Genomic DNA, 16943 nt, shown 5'->3' with positions numbered 1-16943 from the left:
ACCCACCCAGTCTCTGATGACTCTAAGCCCCCAGGGCCTGGAGCTCCTGTCCTCCAGGATGGCTAGGCCACCTTAGGAAACCACCTTGGGTTGGGTGCCAGGCAGGGCTGGGCCTCCTGAGTGGGTGTGGCTGGCCCAGAGGTTACAAGGGGAGGAGATGCTGACGGGCAGGGAGCAAACCCTCCTCCTGCCGCCTTGATAGAGCTGGTTGTGTGTAGTGAGAGCCTTTGTCTTACATGAATTTCCCAAGCTTTAAAAACCACGTCTCATTTTCTCTCTCCTAGCCTTCAAGGTCGCCAACTCCACTGCTGTGCAATGTAGGGAGGAACCCAAAAGTAGAGCCACATTGCCAACCTCTGCATAGGGTGAGGCACGTGTCCAGTTCACTAAGGAAAGGAATCTGACTATCGGACATTCCAAATCCAAACCCAGTCCAGAAGGCGGAGCTCACAGCGCCTAATCCCCACGGGGTCTGGCTACCGGTTTCTCTACTCCTCCTCCCCCACCAGGAATCCACCCAGTAGGCTCAGGAGCCCCTCGTCCCCAGGGCTCTCCTGCAGAAGTGTGGCTGCTGGACCAGCCACCTGGGCATCACCTGGGACTTGTTAGAAATGCAAATTATCTGCCTGCTCCAGACCCTTTGGTTCTGAGTCTGCATTTTAACAAGATCCCCACCCCTACCCCAGGAAATTCTTATCACCAGGAAAGTTTTTGAATTGCTGTTCTAGGACCCCAGGCCCTCTGGAGGAGGTTCTGGTCATGCAAGTGAATCTTCTGCTTCAATCTTTTTCTTGCAAATATTGACAACTGCCCCATAGCCTTACTCAGTGAGTTACCATGCTGGCAAGGCCCTCTCTGTGGGTTCTGCCACCACCTTGCCAATCTCCCCTCCAGAGGGGTGGGGAAGGCGGGGAAGGACAGGGCAGAGGGAGAGAAAACCCATCTGGCACAATAAAAACGTAGGAAGGAGGGGAAGAGGAAGGGAAGGGAGGAAGAAAGGAAAGAAGAGAGGAAAGAAGGAAGGGAGAGAGGAAGGAAGAAAGGAGGAAAGGAAGGAAAGGTGAGAGAGAGGGGAAGGAAACCAGGGAGGGAGGGAAAGAAGGAAGGAAGAAGGGAAGGAAAGCAGAAAGGGAGGGAGAGAGGAAGGGAGGAGGGGAGGAGGGAAGGGGAAGCTGCACATGAACCAGTTTTCTCCAAAGCTACAGAGGCCACAGGGAGTGGCCCTGTTTCTTCCCCATCCACTCTCCTGCTTCCTGCCCTGGAAAATCATCCCAGTTCCCCTCTTGGCTTTCCACATGACTAAACTCCACGGGTCTCGTCTCATCATTCCTTCAGCCACCCAGCTGCCTGTCCCAGTTCTTCCAGCTCCCGAGAGCATGCGGGGCCTGCAGATCCGGGCCCCCTGCCCGCCCCCTGCCACCTCCCCCCACGCCCAGGAGGGTTCCCGCTGGTGAGCTGGCCGAGAGTGGGAGCTGGCCTGGGGTCTCCAGATGCTCACAGCATGGAAAGGTCCATCCGACTCCTGGCCTGCTTGGCATGTGTTGTTCCGATGGGTGAGTGTCCACTGCGCTCTCTGGGCCATGCTCAGGACAGAGTAGATGCTTACAAAGCCTCAGGTACAGTCTCTCCTTGAAGGTGGGCAGCTGAGTGTGCCAGAGGCTCCAGGCCTATGCAGGTGGCAGAGATGTGCTTTGGAGGCTGTGGTGACAGAAGCCGGTAGGTCAGATCTGGGCTCGGCCTTGGATTTTCTGGTGACTTGAAGCAGGTCTCCAACCTTTCTGGGCCTCGGTTTCCCCATCTGTGTAAAGGCTGCTTGCCCCACCCATTGCTGTGAGCATCCGGGGGACAGTGAGCCAGGTATGGGGACGACAGTACTGGCCCTGAGCAAACTTTGAGTGTTGCTGTCCTCCAAGAGCCTTACGTCTTGATGGGACAGCCCTCAGGACGAGGGGAGACAGCACATGGTTGTCTGGAGACAGTGTTGGGGGGAGTGATTTCATGGGGGGAATAGGATAAGTGATAGAGGCCATCCCAGCAGGAACCCCAAGGTGAGAGTGGGATTTCTGTCGCAGGCTTAAGTAACAATGTCACCGGTCACTTAGCGCAGTGACTAGGTGTCCCTGGGAACAGTGTTTCTCAAAGGGCACAGGAATCCCTGCATCAGAATCCCAGGGGAGGGGGCATTTGTCAATGCAGGCTCATTGGTGCCACCCCAGACCTGCAGAATCAGATTACCAGGCAGCAGGGCCCAAAAATCTGCATTTTCAACCTACTTCTTGGGTGACTGATGCCCAATACAGTTGCAGGCATCCTGGACAAATGGCAAAGGCAGTCCTCACCAGCCCCTCTCCAGACCCCAGGCCTTTCGCCAACCCCAGCCTGGGACTCGGCATCCACACCACCCATGCACGGCCACCATGAGACACAGGCTGCCATCGGGTGTTCTGGGCTGTCAGTCAACACTCCCTGTGTGGGGTCCTGTCTCCGCACCTGGATTACAAACCCCCACACCTTAGACTCCTTTTCCTTCCTCGCTACCGATCAACAGAGTGGAGCCCAGGTGGCTGAACCATTGCTGAGACACGTGTCTTCAAGAGAGGCAAGGCTTCAGGGAATCAGGTGTTAGTGTGGGTGTTTTATTGTTTTTTTCCCTCCTGCTAAGGGTCAGCTGCTATGAATCAGCTAACCAGTCACTCAAATATCCTCCCCACCCCAGGGAAGGTAGGCAACCTGCCTAAGCTGCACGGCTGGTAAACAGAGGCAGGGCTCAGAGCTGTAACACTCGATGGTGATACTCATGTCCTTGTCTGTCTCCTGTCTGCCACCTCAGGTCTGGCCTCTGTCTCGGGGGACCCAGTCATCCCAGAAAGATGGCTAAGCTAGGTCGACTTTCACCTATCTGTGCCCACTGTGGGGTTCTGTGCGTGGGACAACGGCTGTGTGGGGTGGGGTGAGCCCCCCAGAGCCACACACACCCAGATTCAAGTCCCAGTCCCACCCCCCACCATTCACTGAGCCTCTCTCTGTGCCTCAGTTTCCTTATCTGTGAAAAGAGAATAGAAACAGCTCCTTTTTTGGAGGGTCATGAGGCTTGAGTGTCCAGCACGCAGTAAGCTAGTAGTAGCAGGGGTCTGTAATCCCTGTCTAGACCAGACCCGCCTGGGCTCCACTCTGTTGATCGGTAGCGAGGAAGGAAAAGGAGTCTAAGATGTGGGGGTTTGTAATCCAGGTGCAGAGACAGGACCCCACACAGGGAGTGTGGACTGACAGCCCAGAACACCCGATGGCAGCCTGTGTCTCATGATGGCCGTGCATGGGTGGTGCGGATGCCGAGTCCCAGGCTGGGGTTGGCGAAAGGCCTGGGGTCTGGAGAGGGGCTGGTGAGGACCACCCTTGCCATTTGTCCAGGATGCCTGCAACTGTATTGGGCATCAGTCACCCAATTATCCTCCCGGAGGTGGGGGACCCTGGGGGAAAGGCCCCCCGCACAGCCCCCGGGCTCCGTGGCTGTGCTGTAAGTGGTAGCGAACCATTGCTGAGACACGTATCTTCAAGAGAGGCAAGGCTTCAGGGAATCGGGTGTTAGTGTGGGTGTTTTATTGTTTATTTTTCCCTCCTGCTAAGGGTCAGCTGCTATGAATCAGCCAAAGATAAAAGGATTTAGAGGAAGCGTGAGCTGTGCAGTCACGTGTTCAAGAACAAAAACCAAACTGTGCCCATGCTCTCGCCGCTGCAGCCAAGCCACTCATGTGGGCCGACATGGCTGCGGAGACCCCTTTCCTTTACATACCAGCAGCTGCCACCCTGCTAACACCGGGGTGACCCAGGGCCCCCACCCTCAGATTGCTGTTCGCCCATGGGCCTCTCCAGGGAAAAACTAAGAGGAAGAGTATGAGGTCACGGGGCGTGTAGGTGAGGTGGGACCACAATGAGTGAACAGTCCCAAGGGCGAGGGTCCAGGCACCCCCAGAGTCATGAGAGTACAGGCCCCAGGGATTGCCTTGGCAGGAGGCCCTGAGGACCAGGCTCAGTTCGATGGCCATGTCCGTGCTTGCAGGGCTCTGGGAGCAGGTGCCATTGCCAACTGGGCCCACTGGTCACGGTACCATCCCTGACCAGGGCAGGCCCTTGGTGAAAGAAGGGGGAGGACTTTGTCCCAGGAAAGCCCCTTCCACTCTCCATGACTTCCCATTCGTGCCAGGGCCACCCCGCCCAGCACCCACCCCTGGTCTCCCAGGGGCTCCCCACACAGCCCCCGTTGTCCTCCCCTCTCTGCTTTCAGAAAGCTGGAGATGCCAGGGAGCGTGGGGTGGGGGACAGACACTGGCCTGGGAGCTCGGACCACCTGAGTGACCATAGACAAGGCCTCCATTGGTCCACGAGCCTAGGAGAAGCCTGTGTGGCAATCCTGTTGCCCTCAGGATTCCTTGTGCCGGGCCTTTGGCAGAGCCCTGCACGGCAAGGCTCCCTGTCTCTGTGTTCGGGGCCTCTGTCCCTGGCTTTGCTGGGGCCCCGCAGCCTGGATGTGCACGTCCGGCTCCTCACTGCCTGCCTGCATCGGGCAGGGAGCCTGGGCAGAGCTTGGTGCTAAGAGCTATTTACTTTGCCAGCTCTGAACCACTGCAGAGAAACAAACCCAAACAGCAAGACAAACGGCAGCAGTCACTCGAGGACGTGGGAGCTTATTTGGGATTCCGGGAAACGTCAAGGAGGAGACGACGGGCTGCTGTCATGGGGCCAGAAGGAAGCAGGAGGGTCGAATGAGCCAGGGCGCCCCTGTACCAGTGACTGTGTGGGCAGGCTCGCTTGGACTGAGGGAGATGCACCGGGGATGGGTAGGAGAGAGGGGAGGGGGAGCATGGCAGCCACAGGCTACATGGGAGCTCTGAATAGCAAGAGGCTCGGCACCTCTACTAGCACACGTGAGCAGGGCCCATCCACAGCTACGTTCCTGTCCTGGCTGGAGAAGCAGGGGTAAGAGAAGATGTGGGGTAACCCCGGGGCCGATGAACAACAGGCCTTCCACTCGGACTCCCTTATACCTTACCCCTTGCCTGCAACCCCCTTCATGCTAAAGGATGGAATTCCTGCCCCTCCCTCTTTTCCTCTCTGGTCTCCACCCCATTCTTACCCTTTCTCCACTGACAACCTATCCTGACCACACACAAGCCTAGAGAAGGAACTTCTGGGAGCACACTGAAGGGCAGGAGGGGACTGGATGAACAGTGATGTGCCCCAGCTCCAACCACACACCTGAGGTCCATGTGCCAACATGGCCAACATGAACATTGCCCCCCAAACGCCTTCCCCTGGTTCTGCAGGTGCCACAATGCCTGAGAGACCACCACTGGAGCCAGTTCCCGAGAACAACCCTATTAGCATGCACGAGTGTCTCCAGGTAGGGTGGCCCCTTTGCAGATAGTTAGGCTGCTCAGATTGGAGCCACCTGTCGACTGGTTATATCAGCCATGGTGGTAGTGAGGGTGCACACTAGGACTACAGCTCTGAGTGCTACGATGCTATCCCTCCAGGAGGCATGGTCTGCCCATGGTGACTGCCCACTGGCGTCATCCTGCCCCCACCCCACCAAAATCCATCACTTGCTGTCTCCAGAAAACTGTCACATAAAGGCCACCCCAGCAGACCTAGTTCCTGTTAAAGCACCATTCTGTGAGGGCAACCCCTCTGGGCACTGTCCCACCATGACCACCACTGGCTCACTGTCCTGTCTGTGATACCCTGGAGAGGTTCTTTAATTCCAGGCATTAGGAAAAAATTGAAAGATCCACAGACAGCAAGTGGCCCAGGCTCTTCCATGAAACTGATAAGCAGTTCTCTCTACTGTTAACAAAAGCATGATCGCATACAACACGGCAGCACCCCACAAATGAGGTCCCCAGGAAAATTCCTGCTTGCCTTCCCCCCCCCAAGAAACTGGTGACCATCTTTGGTCGGCTTTGGCAGAACCATGGGGTCTATTTCTAATCCCATCCAGATGCAGGTTCTGCTAATGCAGGGTCCACGGCTGTGTTTCTACCTCTCTCGGGTTCTCTTCCCACTCGGGCACCATGGCAGGGGCTTGGAGATATTAGGTCCGGAGTCAGTCAGCTACCCCCTGGTGGAGCACGATCGTGATGGTGTGGAGCTGACGCCTGACGCTATGGGCCCAGCCCTTCCTCCTTTAGATAGATCCCCGAGAGGAAGCATGAAGGGAGAGTTTAGTAAATCCCTAGGAAGGACCTTCAAGATGTGGGTGCATCTTTCCCAGTGGCTGGGTTTTCTGAATAGTTAGTGGCTAATTTTTAAATACCTAAATGTTTTTTAGCTTATTTTAGCTAGACAGATTTCTAAAATGTTTTGTGTGCTTCCTTGGCATTTCAATCCAAATATCATTGTCAAACATAGATCTTTAGACTTAAATGTCACCTTAGTAAACATCTAGAGGTATAATCCTGCAGATGAGCCTACTGATGCCAGAGAGCACTGGGGACTTGCCAAAGGTCCCAAAGTCAGCGTCAGAGCCAGTCTAGAGCCTCAGACAAACCCCTGACACCCCATCTGAGGGGCATGCCAGTAAAACAGGACACCTCCCATGGCAATGTGCCTTTCCGTGGTGACCTGAGTCATCTCTGTGCACACCTGTTACCCGGGCCTGGAGCAATGTTATTATGCTGGCTCAGGGCTCTCTGGGTTCACTACTTCTCCAAATGCTCCCTTTGACACTGTACTTTTAAATTTCCGTGCTGAGCTGTCTTTCCACTATTTTCACTGACCCCTTCCTTCCTGACTGAATGTCAACTGCCATTTCTTGCTGCTTTCTTGTATTGCAACTTACAGACACCACTTTCCAGCTTTTTTATTTTCATTTCCCTGGCTTGGGAAACTAACTAAATAAACTTGTTAGAATTCTGTATAAATTAAAAAACAAATGGTGGCTTAGGAGTGACCAGACTTGTTAACCTACTGAAGCAGGCTACTAATTGTCACTGCAACTGTATCCCCAGCACCCAGTGCAGGCTGTAGCCCATGATGAACTCTCAAGAAATACCTACCAGTGAATAAATGAATGATTAGCTTCCCAGTGAGTTAAGCCTTGGGCTATTGTGCTCAAGTTGGCCTAAGTGCCCAACTGAGTTGCAAGTGGTGTAACATCAGGGTACCAATGTCTTACCCCCTGCTGTGCCACCCTGAGCACGTCTCCACCATAGCTTAGCATCCTTTGCAGGGCTGGTGGGGGAGGGAACTAACACATATGGAGCATTCACTCCATGACAGGTGCTGTGCTAGGTGCTTTATAATACGTATGTGCTTTCATTCAATCCTATAAGGACAGTATTATTGTGTAGCAGAGGAGCCTGAGACCTGGGATCTTAACTTACCCAAACATCACCCAGTAAGTAAAGGCGCCTAGGATGGTTCCAGTCACAAATCAGGTGCTTGTTTAAACTCCAATGAAAGAATGGCCAGAGATGGGATTGTCATCTAGGTCCACCTGTGCCAAAGATAGCATGATTTCCACCTTACCCTGTGGCCCACCGTTGAGAGGAGGTATTTTGGACAACAGGAAGAATGTGGGCCTCCTCTTGAACCCTGGAGGCTGACAGCCATGAGTCAGAGAGATTAGAGACCCCACAAGAATAAGGCGCCACGGTTCCAGTTGAGGGATCATCCCTCCCCTGTTAGCGGCGGGCATGAGCTGCCAGATGGAATGGCAAATGTCACAGGATGCTGGGGAGCTTGGATTCCTGCCAAAGCAAATGCCTTTGTTCCCTGGGCAATCCTTGCTGATGGCTTCCACCCTCACCTTGAGTCAGCTAGAGATGCAAAGGTCTCTGTATGGGAGGGAGTCCAAGTGCCCACTTCTTTGAATCCCGTGGAGCAGGTAAGCAGGAAGCACACATCGCCTCCTAACAAGAGCCAAGACTGTAATCCTTGGAAAAAGGGCCTCTGTGTTCCTTCTCTGCTCCTCGAGGAAAACCGGCCCAGGGAGGGAGGGGCCAGTGCGAAGCGTCTCACAGGCAGGTTGTTTTCAGACTTGGCCGTCATCCTTGAGCAATTGAGTGTACTAGTTAAGGTCAACATCATGAACAAAGGAGGCAGAACTCCCCAGGATTAAGCCTTGGCTCTGCTGCTGGTTGGTAAAATGACTTGGCCAAGACACTCGGGCTCTGCAAGGCCCAGATCCCCCTTCTCTAAAAGGGAACTAATGACAGCACCTCGTGGAGTTGATGTACATTTTAAATGAGATGAGGGATGTCTTCCAACTATTCCCCAAAGCACCGTGTGCCCTGGCCTCCTTATCCCATCGTGCCCTGCAACCTTTATGCTGGTGTCATGCCTCATTGGTCTGCTCTGCTGATCCCTTTGCCTGGAATGCTGCCTCAAGCCTTAGCAAAACCCCTTCCTTGCTCAAGGCTCTGCTTGAGCAACCCCTCCTGTGGGTTCTCTAATCACCACCTGCCTTATAAGGGCACACTTCTCGCCACCCACCCACTCCACCAACCTCTCTGCTCAACCTGGTCACCTTCCCTTCTGTTCTCACATAGCAAGTCAATTGCACATCAATCTCCAGGTGGTAGGCACCGTGCTGGACAACAGCAACACAAGCAGGACTGCACAGACAAGCCCTGGCCCTCCCAGAGCTTCTGGGTGTCTGAGCAAGACACAGTTTAATAAGCCATGCTGAGGAGGTACCTATGCTAGCCCTGGGGCACAGAAGAGGGAGGCCAGACCCAGGCTTGCAGCTCAGGGAAGTCCTCTACCTAGGGAGGGCTCAGCGGAGACCTGAGGATGAATAGGAGGGAGGTGGTGAGTGAAAATAGGCCAGGGCCCATGTTCACACAGGGGGAATATTGTTCATGTCCATCATCAGAGCACCTGGCAGTTGGTGATATAATTACATGCCCACAAGTCTGACTCCATTTCTGAGCTGAAAGTTCCAGCAGGCTGATGCGGTATCCTGTCCACCTTTGTCACCACAGTTCATATCTCAGTGCCTGGCATAGAGTGGGGAAGTGTCCAACAAATGTTTGCCAAATTGATGAATGCACAATAGCGAAAAACACCTGGGGAGTCAGCAGCTGGCTCTGTGATGCCAGCAACATGCAGGAGGTCAGAGGAGGCTGAGGTCACAAAGGCTGGGAAGTAGCAGAGAAACTGAGGCAGGGGCTATGCTTCAAGATCGGGAAGATGCTTTCTGCAGCAAGAAGAGCTAACTGAACTAGCAAAATCTTCGGACAGGGTTCCTCAAATTTGAAACTATAATGATTAACAACTGAGCAAACAAGCTTTTTCTAGAGATAGATACCAAATCATCCACTTGGGTTTGAAAGCATAATTCCACTTGTCCAGAAGAAAAGAGATTTAGGTTTAAAAACAGGTTTACGAAAAGAGAATTTTCAGCTTTACGTGATGGCAAGCTGGACATGAGCCTATGTAGGATCCAGGGCAGTGCTGTGGGACTCACACGGCTCTGGAGGTCGCATACACCTGGAGCCACCTGGCTCAGGACACTACCGTGAAGGAAGAGGACAGTGAGGCTGGGGAGGGGCATGTGAAGGACTGGAACTTTTCCACCAGAAAAGAGAAGGCTTCATGGGTCCAGGGTGGCCACGATGGGATGCTGGAAGGGCCACGTGGGGAGAGGATTACATGCTCCAAGGCGCAATCATAGTCCTGGAGGTGGCTGGACATGCTGGTTCTGTGCGGGAGGAAGGGCCTGTCCATTCATTCATGGATGGGCTCCGTGGAGGACGATCACCCAGCAGTGAACTGAAGGGACTCCTGCCCAGGGAGGGAATTGGGCTAAATTACCACAAGATCAAAGAGCACTGGGCTTGGAGTCAGGAAATCTGGGTTCCTCCCGTCATCTACCTGTGTGACTCTGGGCCTTCATTTTCTCATCTAAGACAATATCTGCCCTGCCTTTCTCCCCCTGGGTGTTTTTAGAGTCACATGACATGGTATATATGAAAGTGCTGTGTAAACTGCAAAGCCCTTTGGAAATACAAGAGCTGCTATACTATTCCCTTTAAGGATCATTTTGTGAACTGCACTCTGGGGGCACTGGCTGAGCAGGCTTAGCAACCTCCCTCCCTGCCTCCCCCGGGGAGGCACCACCCTGGCCTGATCCTCTGAGGCTGGGCATGAACACTCTTCCACCCGCCCGCTCTGCCCTCGCCCAAAGCAGCACACAGATGCAACAGCACGGGCTCTGTGGCCCACCAGCCAGCACTCTGCCAGCTGGAGACAGAGCTCAGCTTCTAGACCTTAGGTCAACCACACTTCAAGGTGGGAGGTGGGGAAACTGAGTCCAGAGCCGCTTGCACAGAGCAAGGAGGCAGCGTAACAGCTCACCACTCTGTTCTCTCGGCTCCCCGCCCAGACACTAACCTTTGGGGAAGTCATTCAGGGGAAGTCCACTCGGGTTAACTTGGACTCTAGATCTTATCCACCAACCCACGAACTCAACCCATTAGCTTCACAACATACTGTCCTCTCCCAGGGCCTCAGTTCCCCTCTGTAAGTAGGAGTATTGGAGTCACCAAGGTCCCTTGATGTAGTGCACTGGGGTGCAGGCTGCGGGGTGAGTCAACCCTGAGTCGGAGCCTTGGCTTGGCTTCATCCTAGCTGTGTGGCCTCAGACAATTACTCAACTTCTCTGTGCCTCAGTTTATTAACATGTAACCCGGGGATAACTGTGCTTACCTCCAGGTTCGTTTGTGAGAACTAAAAGAGATACTACCGAGAACTTGCTCAACACAGAGGTACACAGTAAGTGCTTTTATTATGATCACTGCCTTGGGGGTCAGCGGACTCTAACCACGAGATACCAGGGTTTTTCCGCAGCAGAGCATGTTTTGATGGGGAAAAACTAAGAGGAACAGTATGGGGTTACAGGGCACGTAGGTGAGATGGGAACCCCAAGAATGAGGCAAATAGTTCCAGGGAAGAAGGAGGAGGGTCCAGACACCAGTGCAGGCGCCAGGGATTGAATTTCAAGTCACCAGGTGGGATTCCAGCCCCCTGGGGTGTGGATGGGGAGAGCTGATTCCTAATTTAAGGGGCTCCCAGAGCCCCAGGCAGGGGCAGTTTCCTAGAACCCCAGAATCTGCTGGGGTTGTGGGGTTCCGGCAGCCCAGGTGGGGGTGTCTCGGAGCGCGCGCCCAGGCCTCACGCGGCCCACCCCGCCCGCAGGCGCGCCGGCGCAGCGCTGGTCCATGCAGGTGCCGGCCGAGGTGAGCGCGACGGCGGGCGACGCGGCTGTGCTGCCGTGCACCTTCACGCACCCGCACCGCCACTACGACGGGCCGCTGACGGCCATCTGGCGCGCGGGCGAGCCGTACTCGGGCCCGCAGGTGTTCCGGTGCGCGGCGGCGCGGGGCAGCGAGCTCTGCCAGACCGCGCTGAGCCTGCACGGCCGCTTCCGGCTGCTGGGCAACCCGCGCCGCAACGACCTGTCGCTGCGCGTCGAGCGCGTCGCCCTGGCCGACGACGGCCGCTACTTCTGCCGCGTCGAGTTCGCCGGCGACGTCCACGACCGCTACGAGAGCCGCCATGGCCTCCGGCTGCACGTGATGGGTGAGGCGGGCGCGGGGCCTCTTTCCTCCCTGACCGCTTCCTGGGTGCCAGGTGCTGTGCCCGCTGCTGCGCTAGGACGGGCGACAGGACCCACGCTTGCTCCTCTCCCGCCAGGGTCTCACACCTAGGGGTGGGTTAGGGCCACCTGAGAACTTAGTCAAAATGCAGAATCCCGGTCCCGGGAAGGGCTGGGTGGGCCCGGGAATAGGCATTGTAATGTCGCTCGTAGAGAGTGTCCCAACAGCTTGCGGACGGAGGGGAAAGACGAGGGGACGGTAAGTAGTGCTAAATATGACAAGGACTGCAATGGGTGTGAGCGCCCTGCCCTGGGAGAAACTCGCAGCCCCCTGAGGGGAGTACAGGGAGCCCACCAAGTGCCCAGCAACGATGCCTGACCCGGGGTCCCCATCCCTAGAGCAGTGGTTCTCCTCTCCAGCCCCAATCCTGCTCTACAATAAGGACACTTAGTGAGCACTTGCTGTGGGGCCAGGCCCTAGTCCAAGCACCCAAGAAGCATTAATTTGCCAAATCTTCTCAACAACCTCATCGGGTATGATCCCCATTTTATACATGGAGAAACTGAGGCATAGAGAGGTACAATGGAATCGCTTGCCCAAGGCCACACCTGAGACCCAGGCAGCCTGGCACCCAAGGGCTCACCCTCACCTCCGAGCCTCCCTACCCTCACTCCTCCTGCTCTCCGGTCCAAAGGGTTCCGGGTTGCCTTTGTCCGCTGCTCGTGCACTGCAGTCAGCTTTCTCGCCCTCCCCCACCCTAGCCCCACCTTAACGGCGGCTCGGTGACTGTCGCCGCCTTCTCCCCCACAGCCGCGCCACGGATCGTCAATATCTCGGTGCTGCCCGGCCCGGCGCACGCCTTCCGCGCGCTCTGCACCGCCGAAGGGGAGCCGCCGCCCGCCCTCGCCTGGTCCGGCCCGGCCCTGGGCAACGACTCGGCCGCCGTGCCGGGCCCGGCTCAGGGTCTCGGCCACCAGGTGACCGCCGAGCTGCCCGCGCTGACCCATGACGGCCGCTACACGTGTACGGCCGCCAACAGCCTGGGCCGCGCCGAGGCCAGCGTCTACTTGTTCCGCTTCCGCGGCGCGGCCAGGGCCTCGGTCGTCCTTGTCCTGCTCGGCGCGCTCGGCCTCAAGGCGCTGCTGCTGGTCGGCGTCCTGGTCGCCCGCGCCGCCCGCAGCAGCGCAGGTGGGTGCGCCGGACCGGGAGGGCGCGAGGGGCGGGGAGGGGCTCTCCTCTTAGGTAAGGCCACGTGGCCGGCCACAGGGCACGACCAGAACATCTTTTTGGCTCCAGCATCGTCTCACTTTCCTCCAGCCCCGCAGGTGGAAGCCAGCACGAAAAGCCCCATTTTACAACAGGGAGGCTGAGGCTCAGAGAGTGACCTGCCTTTTCCATAAAGGAACAGAGATAGAGACCCTGACAGCGAGCTCTAGAGTCCTCTCCTTTACGGCCACCCCATAAATGATTCTTCTGGAAGGGCTCTGACCACAGACTTTCCCATACAACACCGATCCCTCATGATTCAGGAAACGTCCTGAGGCCCCAGTATGTGTTGTGTAGGTGACTGTTGTCATGGGACGTTTGCTCTGCGCCCCACAGAGGGAGGGGGCTTCCCAGAGCCTCTCAGACCACCCAGGGCCATAGCACCAGCCTCAAACTCCAGTGAGGAATCCAGAATTTACCATGGTTGCCCTAGCTGCTTCCTTCCTGTGGCCACGCTGGCTTTCTTGCCGGTTCTTCAAACTCATGAGCATCTTGTGCCTCAGGGTCCTCAGAAAATCGGTTTCTTCTGTTGGACTGCTCACTCCACGCTTCCTGTTAACTCTGCTCAAGGCTTAGGCGTCGCTTCTTCACACCCTGCTATTTTGCTGTTTGTTGCACAAACAGTGGTTTCCCCGAGAGCCCTTTCTACAGTGGGGATGGTGGGTGGAGGCCACAGAGGCTGCAGGCTGCAAGAGTGATGTCGCTTCTCTCTCTGCCCCTCCCACAGAGCACCCGGCCACCCAGGACACCCCACCAAGGTAAGTGAGCTCCCCTACCTAGACCGCACCCCAGCTAGTCCCCCTCAGCCAAAGGGTGCAGGCAGTCTTCTCAGAATGGTGGCAGGAGAGAGAGCCGGCACACGGGGAGGGCTGGGGGCCTGGCCTTGGGCAGGGTCTGGACCCTCGTTGCAGCCACCAAAGCAGCCCCTCCCTCAGTGCGCCAAATCCGTCCCACACACACAGACACATGCCCAGCCGGGGCAGCGCTGCTGAAGGATGATTTTTCTATCTTATCGCCACACCCCTGGGCTTCGTTTCCTCTTGCAGTCCTCCCTCCGCATTCTTGGACAGGCAGACCCTCCCGAAAGCCACCTTGGGGTCACCCAGCCACCCAGGCACTCTGCTGAAGGCCTCGAGAACAAAACCTCCAGAGGTTCTGAGGTTCTGAGGTTCCTAGGTGATGGGCCAGGGACCCCCGCTAGGAAGTCATTGACCCTCGCTCGGGTCCACACTTCCCTGTTCTGTGGCACCTGCTGGAGTGAAGACCCATGTTGCCGGGGAAAGAATCGGATTTACAGACCCTGGACCGTCTGTGCCTGATCCTTGCTGGGGTGGGGGTACGGTTGGGGGTGCAGCCTTCCAGAGCCCGTTAGAGGAGCCAGGCGATCCCATAACTGCGCCCACCTGCCCCCACTGCCTGGCCGGCCCCTCTCTCCAGCTGCCCGCTTGACCATCTCCCTCAGTCTCACAACCTGTCCCATGTCCCTTTTTTCCCCTAATTTATTGTCATACCAAGGCTCCTGAATCAGAAACACGACTGTTGTTTAGTCATTTAACAAATATTTGAGTATCTGCTGTGCACCAGGCACTGGTTTAGATGCTAAAGACACAGCAAAATCCCTGGCCTCACATCCTAACATAGAGAATTTGGATAAATACACAAACAAGGTCTTCTTAGATGGGGAGGGGCCGGCCACTGGGTGTGGCTCTTTAGATCACGAATCTCTCCCTGGGGATGTGACCTTGAGGGGACCTGAACACAGAGGCTGGAGCAGGGGATAGCGGGGACAGGGGTCCAAGTAGGAGGAAAGGCAAGTAGAAAGGCTCAGGTGAGACCAGGGAGGAGGAAGGCGTGGTGGTGGGGGTGCGGAATACCAAGTACGGTGGGAAGTCACCGAATTGTTTGAAGCAGACCAGTGGCCCGTTCAAAACAAGCAGGGACCGGAGACCTGGGAGGAGGCCGTTGTCGAGGCTGAGGCTGGCTAGGCTGTTGGATGAAGGCACAGTAGTGGAGGCGGGAGATGGGAGGCCGGGCTTCCCCCGGGGCCGGGTGGACAGCACGCAGTGTGGGACGCTGCCAGGCTGCCCAGGGTTGGAGCTTGAGCCTTGGGCACTGCTTACTGAGATGAAAAGGGCAGGGGAGGTGGGGACCATGTGTAGCACCGGAGGACACTGAGATCTGAGATTCCCATTAAGATGTCCCAGGGGAGAAGGCAGGACAGCAGCTGGGGATGAGGAGGTCAGGCCTGGGAATGTGCATCTGGAGGTCAGGGACATCGAGACGGCTTCGAAGCCTCAGAGGAAGACAGAGCTGTGCAATCTGGGCTGCTGCCGCCAACTGTAGCCCCGTCCCTGTTCCTGCACTGCCCTGCTTCTGACATTCGCAGTCTCCAAGCCCTGTGGGTTCTAGCGTCACTGCCCCCACAGCCTCTCCCCTTCCTGGCCTATTACTGGGGTACAATTTGGGCAGACCTCTTGCCTGCACTGGGTGTTCAGTCAACTTTCTCCTGTCTGCAGGCCCCAGGCTCAGGAGTCCAATTATGAAAATTTGAGCCGGATGAACTCCCGGGACCCAGCAGCAGCCATGTGCTCACCGTGACAAGCCCTGCAGCCACCAACACCCATTTGTGCACCGTGAGAAATAAAGGCCGATTCCAGGCCTGGCTGGTCCAGCCCTTCCTGGTTGCCAGGCACTTGGGCAGCCCTCATCAGGGTGACTCCTCGAGGGGGTCTGGACCCTGAACACAGAGGCTCTTCTAGTCTCCTACATGGACATCTGTCTCGGAGCCCCCTGGTCTGACGTCCGTGGGGCCAGCATTTTGAAAGAGTTTGCGTGTCTGTGTGTGTGCATGCATGAACTTCATGTTAAACTTCCAGAAACTTCCCTCACCCTTTCTTACCTAGAACACCATAGTAAAGCAGACAGGAAGCTGGTCATAGGGTCTGGAGGCCCAGTCTTTGTCCTGCTCTGTCACCGACTTGCTGTGTGCACGGGAACACTTTCTTCACCTCTCGTGTCTCATCCACTGTTGAACAAGGACATTAATACTCTTCCCTCCTGGCTGGTGGCACTGTCAAGATCTGAGGAAATACTGGATGTGAAGGAGCTTTGGAAAGTACAAGGCTGTCTGCAGATGTGAGGGGCAGCACAGGCCGCTCCTTGCAGAGCCACCTTTGGATGTGCAGCAAGTGCTTGATTAAGTGTCCCTCACAGCAGCCTCCTGGAGAACGGAGGGTTCCAGAGAGCAAGCCCGGGCTGGGGCTGAGCAAACCTGCGGTCAGAGGAACATCAAATCCTGGAAACTCAGTGGCAGGGAGAGGCCTGGAGCTCCTGTTTCCTGGGATTTCCACTGTGACTGCCCCACACCCTCTGCACTGCCTCGAGCCAGGGCCACTCGGAAAAAGAAACCAAACACCCACCTCTCAAAGCATCCAGAAACCAGTGCCTTAGGGACTGAGACCTGGGAGAGCCGAGGGAAGGTCTAGCCTAGAGGGTCCCAGCTCGAGTCTGGCCAGGTTGACTTTTGAGGGGTGCTACCTTCCCTGTTTACACTCCAATGTGAATTTGTTGATCCTATTAACTCATGCAGGCCTTGGTGTTCAAGACAAGGGGAAGAGGCTTGCCTGGGATCCAGGTGAGCTGGCAAGAGGAAAGGGAAGCAAGATAGGGCAGTGGTCCCCAACCTTATGGCACCAGGGACCAGTTTCCTGGAAGACAATTTTTCCATGGAAGGGGAAAGATGGAGGAGGGTGCAGGGCAGGAGGCAGAGCTCAGGCAGTGATGAGCAGCCCTATTTTCCTAATAGGCCATGGACCCGTACCAGACAGCAGCCCGGGGATTGGGGACCACAGGGATAGGGGACTAAAGAGGCAGGGAATGAGATATCGTCTCACCCCACTTAAAATGGCTTTTATCCAAAAGACAGGCAATAACAAATGCTGGCGAGGATGTTGAGAAAGGGGAATCCTCTTATACTTTTAGTGGGAATGTAAATTAGTACAGCCACTCTATGGAGAACCAACCATATGGAAGTTCCTCAAAAAACTAAAAATAGAGCTACCATATGATCCAGCAACCCCA

At 56.0% G+C, this 16943-nt stretch overlaps 1 protein-coding gene across 1 annotated transcript; it reads left to right on the top strand.

Moving 5' to 3' along the window:
• Positions 1–1501: 1501 nt before the first annotated feature.
• SIGLEC15 (sialic acid binding Ig like lectin 15) lies at positions 1502–16111 on the top strand. The gene is made up of 6 exons (XM_075993765.1): positions 1502–1553; positions 10714–10773; positions 11197–11580; positions 12408–12785; positions 13591–13621; positions 15380–16111. The coding sequence occupies exons 1-6, from the start codon at positions 1502–1504 to the stop codon at positions 15459–15461; spliced, it is 987 nt and encodes a 328-aa protein (XP_075849880.1). The 3' UTR covers positions 15462–16111.
• The last annotated feature ends 832 nt before the right edge of the window (positions 16112–16943 follow it).

Source organism: Microcebus murinus, chromosome 17 (assembly GCF_040939455.1).
Source record: "Microcebus murinus isolate Inina chromosome 17, M.murinus_Inina_mat1.0, whole genome shotgun sequence".
Classification (NCBI taxonomy): domain Eukaryota; kingdom Metazoa; phylum Chordata; class Mammalia; order Primates; family Cheirogaleidae; genus Microcebus; species Microcebus murinus.
The sequence above is the reverse complement of the archived record's forward strand: the minus strand, read 5'-3'. Positions and strand labels throughout refer to the sequence as shown.

Excerpts from the sequence above, each read along its gene's own strand:
- SIGLEC15 (XM_075993765.1), top strand. The coding sequence starts at position 1,502 with ATGGAAAGGTCCATCCGACTCCTGGCCTGCTTGGCATGTGTTGTTCCG. Across the intron at positions 1,554-10,713 it reads GGCATGTGTTGTTCCGATGG|GTTCGTTTGTGAGAACTAAA; the intron begins GTGAGTGTCCAC and ends GCTTACCTCCAG. Across the intron at positions 11,581-12,407 it reads CCTCCGGCTGCACGTGATGG|CCGCGCCACGGATCGTCAAT; the intron begins GTGAGGCGGGCG and ends TCTCCCCCACAG.